This window comes from Plasmodium gaboni, chromosome 12 (assembly GCF_001602025.1).
Source record: "Plasmodium gaboni strain SY75 chromosome 12, whole genome shotgun sequence".
NCBI lineage: Eukaryota > Apicomplexa > Aconoidasida > Haemosporida > Plasmodiidae > Plasmodium > Plasmodium gaboni.
Window position 1 is genome coordinate 37,827 of NC_031492.1, and position 5,000 is coordinate 42,826.

Below are 5,000 nucleotides of genomic sequence, written 5' to 3' on the forward strand. Positions count from 1 at the left end.
TTTTAACAATTTAATTATTTGTATTCATAATATTAAAGGAATATATTTTATATCTATAAATTTTTTTTTCTTTTTTTTAACTTCAAAATGTAATTATTTAAAAATTATAATATTAATATATATATAATTAATTTAAAGAAATACTCTATTATTATTATATTCGTATTATATATATATATATATAATATATATATATATGTGTATATTTTTTTTTTTTTTTTAGCTTTTAAAAAAAAAAAAAAAAAAAAAAAAAAAAAAAAAAAAAAAAAAAAAAAAAAAAAAAACACAAGAAAAAAAGAAACAAACACAACACAACATAACACAAAAAAAACATTTCTTTATATAAATTATATAAAAAATAAATGCGCATTCATTATATATATTCTTGAAAGAAATATTATTCGTGCTATAACTTTTCTATGATTTGATTTTCCTTTGTTTATATTTATTTTTATTTTTTTTATTTTTTATTTTTTTTTTATATTTTATTTTTTGTTTTTTAATATATTTCTTTTTGGTTCGATTTATATGGTTTTGTATTATATTATTCATTTGTTTATTCTATAATTTGTATATTCGTTATCTATTTTGATGTCTTTTAAAGTTTTTAAAATTATTATTCTTTTTTTTTTTTTAAATAATATATCTAATTTATTCATATCCTGAATATCTTATGGATCTTCACCATAATATAAACATATATAAATATATAAATATATATATATATATATATATATATATAATATTTATTTCAAATATATTTTATCTCTAATGTGATATTACTTATGGTATCATCTTAAGAACTTTACTATATAATTCCCTATTACCTTTCAGGTATTAAATTAATTATATTTGGATTGTGTTTAATTTTTTTTTTTTTTTTCCTATTATTGTTTCATTTCATTTATATATTTTCTTAATTTTATTGAACCGTGATACATGTTCTGATATGTGCATTTTCTAAATTCACCTGTTGTGTCGTTTCTAAGTTATAATTAGTAATTACTTCCAACCTTTCTAATGTATTTAAAGACAATAGTTTAGAAATAATATTTACTAATTTTTGTGAATATATAGAAGATATATTTTTGATAATATAGCTTTTATAATTTTTATCCTCAAAAAGAGATATCATATCATTGATATTTGTAGCACAAAAGGGTGATGACAAAGTAGCAAGTTCATATAAAATACATCCTACTTGAAATAAATCACTTAATTTATTTGTTTTCTTAAATTTAATAGATTCATAACTTAAACAATTTAAGGTTCCTAAATTATTATTTGAACTTTGTTCTGATGATATACCAAAATCACCAATTTTTATTTTATTATCTTTAATAAATATATTAGTACTTTTTAAATCTCCATGTATTATGCCATTCTGATGAATTATATTTAAACCATTTAATATTTGATGTAATATATTAAATATTTCATTTTCTGTATATATTTCATTATTTAATTTCTTTCTTAAGATATCTGAATGTAAATCTCCTTGATTACAAAATTCAAGAATAAAAGATAAAGTGTCATTTTCTTTAATACAATCTATTATATTTACAATATTCTCACAATTTCTTAACTTATTCATTATATATAATTCATTCATATATTTATTCAAATCACTTTCATTTATACCATATATATCATATACCTTAGATATATATATCTCATCACTTTCTATAGATCTTATTAAATGAATTTCACTATCTGAAGTCATCAAATCTAACACGGTCTCAAATTTATATCCATTATTTTTATACACCTGGTATTTCTTCTCACACGATAATATTGATGGTAACAATAAAGATAACATCTTAACAAATATAAACAAAATATAACAGTAAAAAGGGAACATATACTCACAAATTACTATCAACAAATTACACAATATCCTCATATGACTATTAACAACAAACAAATGGAATAATAAAAAACAAAACAAATAAATACAAACCATAAGAAATAAGATAAAAAAAAAAAATAAAATTAAATTAAAATAAAAAAAAAAAAAAAAAAAAAAAAAAAAAAAAAAAAAAATAAAAAAAAAAAAAAAAAAAAAAAAAAAAAAAAAAAAAAAAAAAAAAAAAAAAAAAAAAAAAAAAAAAAAAAAAAAAAAAAAAAAAAAAAAAAAAAAAAAAAAAAAAAAAATTAAATTTACTTTTTATTTAAATAAATTTCATACTTTAAGAAAACAAAAAACAAATAAACAGAAACTATAAAATTAATATTTTATTGAAAAAAAACACAAGATTAAATATATTTTTATTTTGAAATATAATCAAATTATTCTTTATATAAGAAAGTCTATAATTATTTTATTTAACTCAAACAAAAAACATTATTAAAATTATAATACTCTTTTTTCTTTTCTTATTTATGTATAACAAAAAAGGATACAAAGAAAGAGAAATATCATAAATATAAAGGGGAAAAAAATATATATATATATATATCTATATATATATAATATATTACTTTGCGGATGCATAAAATATATTGTCTTACGAGAAAAAAATAATAAGTACGTCCATACGTTAAATGAAAGCACCACATATATATAAAAACATAAAATATATTATAATATATATATTTCTTTTTAAATCACGTGTCTAATATATAAAAATTTAAGACCACAATAAATGCACACATGACAAAATATTATTAATTGTCTATATATTTCCATTTATTATATATAATTGTATTTTTTTTTTTTAAACAAATTTTATTTTGAATGAAAAAGTTTTTGTTTCTTTATAGGCATAAAAAAATATATGCGAATTATTAGATAAACATATAAAAACTAAATAATATACTTCAAAAAAATAAATTAATGTAAATATATATATTAAATAAGACATCAACATATATATATATATATATATATATATATAATATATTATGAAAATTTTATAAGGAAACACAAATTATATAATAACATCTTTTGTTTTTTCCTCCAAAATAAGGATATATATATTTTAATATTAAATATGGGTCATATGAATAATACAAAGTCATCATTTCATTATTTATTTACTATATTTTATTTAATTTTATCTTATCTTATCTTTTCTTTTGTTGTCCTGTTATTCATTTCTATATATATATATATATATATATATATAATCCAAATTAAAAAAAAAAATAATTGTTTATTCATTTTCCTTTAAAATAACATATTAATAAATCTAGTTAGATTCCACTAATATTCTTAAAAACACTTTTTATTTTTAATTTAAAAAAAAAAAATCTTTTGTCTTTTCATTTTTCATACTATATTTTTATCTCCTTTATTTAAATTATTAACCTTTTCATTATTTTCTTGATTCCTAAGGTCAAAATCATATATAAAATTCCTACTGTTACATTTGGTTTTATTACTCATATAATTATTCTGCTCTTCTATACTATTCATTTCTAAATTTCCTTCCATTACATTATCTCCTTTTTTCTTTTTTTTCTTTTTCTTTTCATGTATATATTCATTCATATTATTGCCGTGGATATATTTCAAGTTATTCAAATTAAAAGATATTTTATCTTTTTTGTCATCCTTTGAAGATAATCTTAAAAATGTCTTAAAACGTTCTGTGTAATATATACAAAAAATATTTAATACTGTCGAAATGAAACAGAAAAATATATTTACTGATGTTAAACAATAAAAAAAATAACGATTCACTATATTATTTTCAAAAAAAGTAATTTTATTCACTGATATCAAATATACTTTATAAAAACTGAAAACTGTAATTAACATATTTAATATTATATCCACATATATTGTACCTATATATATAGAAACATGAATATTCAAAGGCTTATCAGAAATTACTCCAAAATATCCAAAAAACATAAATAATATAGTTACTAATGTAGAAAAACAAAATATCCATATATTAAATACAAATAATATTATTTTTATAAAATTACAAAATAAAGAAAATATAAAAAATAATACTGCATTCCTTTTTGAATCCCTATAAAAAAGATCATTCTCAATAACATCCATTTTGTTCCGAAAAAAACGTTACATTAATTTACAACATAAAGACACCAACAAAAAAAAATAAAAATAAAAAATAAAAAATAAAAAATAAAATATATATATATATATATTACCATTTAACATATATAATTCCAATAACGTAGTATATTCAATCACAAAAATAACATTTAAAATATATATATATATATTACTTATTATCTCATTTAATATTATTGGAATGCATAAAAAAAAAAAAATAAAATAAAGGTCATATTTTCTTCTACATTTATACATATTATATATATATATATATATATATATATATATATATTAATTTAATTTTTTATACAATTCATTAATGTGATTTATAAAATACACATAACATATATATGAATACAAGCATTTTTTTTTTTATAAACAATTTTATATTAAACATGTAATAATCCACAAAATAAAATAAAAAAAATTTAATTTAACAACATCTGTTTTGTCCTTTCATAAAAAAACATATGTATAGAGAATTATGAAAATTAAAAAATATTAAGAAATTTAAAAGAAAAGAAAAGACAACATAAATCGTTTGTATATTAAATATATATATTCACAGTTTTTTTTCGAATTTGCAAAAAATTTGTCTTACTATTTTAATGAAATATGTAATTCAATTATTTATGAAAATTTAAATATATTTTTTTTTTTCCCCATATTTGTTATAAATATGAAGACACTAAAAATGGCTAGTACAAAAAAAAAAAAAATTTTAATAAATAAATAAATGAATATATATATATATATATATATATTCAAATATTTAAAGTATTATAAATATATATCCAATTTCTTATAATTAATTTAAAATTTATATATTTTGAATTCACTTTGATATTATAAAACATTATATTAAAGATACATGTATACTTATTAACATATATATTATATATATATATATATATATATATGTATTTATTTTCTCTTACGTATAATAATTAATATATTAAAAGAATATATC

At 15.8% G+C, this 5,000-nt stretch overlaps 2 protein-coding genes across 2 annotated transcripts; both read right to left on the reverse strand.

Moving 5' to 3' along the window:
* Nucleotides 1-922: 922 nt before the first annotated feature.
* PGSY75_1201600 (NIMA related kinase 3) lies at nt 923-1,963 on the reverse strand (the record flags this gene model as incomplete). Its single annotated transcript, XM_018786607.1, has 1 exon — nt 923-1,963. One exon carries the CDS (start codon nt 1,961-1,963, stop codon nt 923-925), a length of 1,041 nt encoding a protein of 346 aa, XP_018640472.1.
* A 1,308-nt stretch (nt 1,964-3,271) lies between these two features.
* Nucleotides 3,272-4,015, reverse strand: PGSY75_1201700 (putative membrane protein; the record flags this gene model as incomplete). Its single annotated transcript, XM_018786608.1, has 1 exon — nt 3,272-4,015. One exon carries the CDS (start codon nt 4,013-4,015, stop codon nt 3,272-3,274), a length of 744 nt encoding a protein of 247 aa, XP_018640473.1.
* Nucleotides 4,016-5,000: the final 985 nt, after the last annotated feature.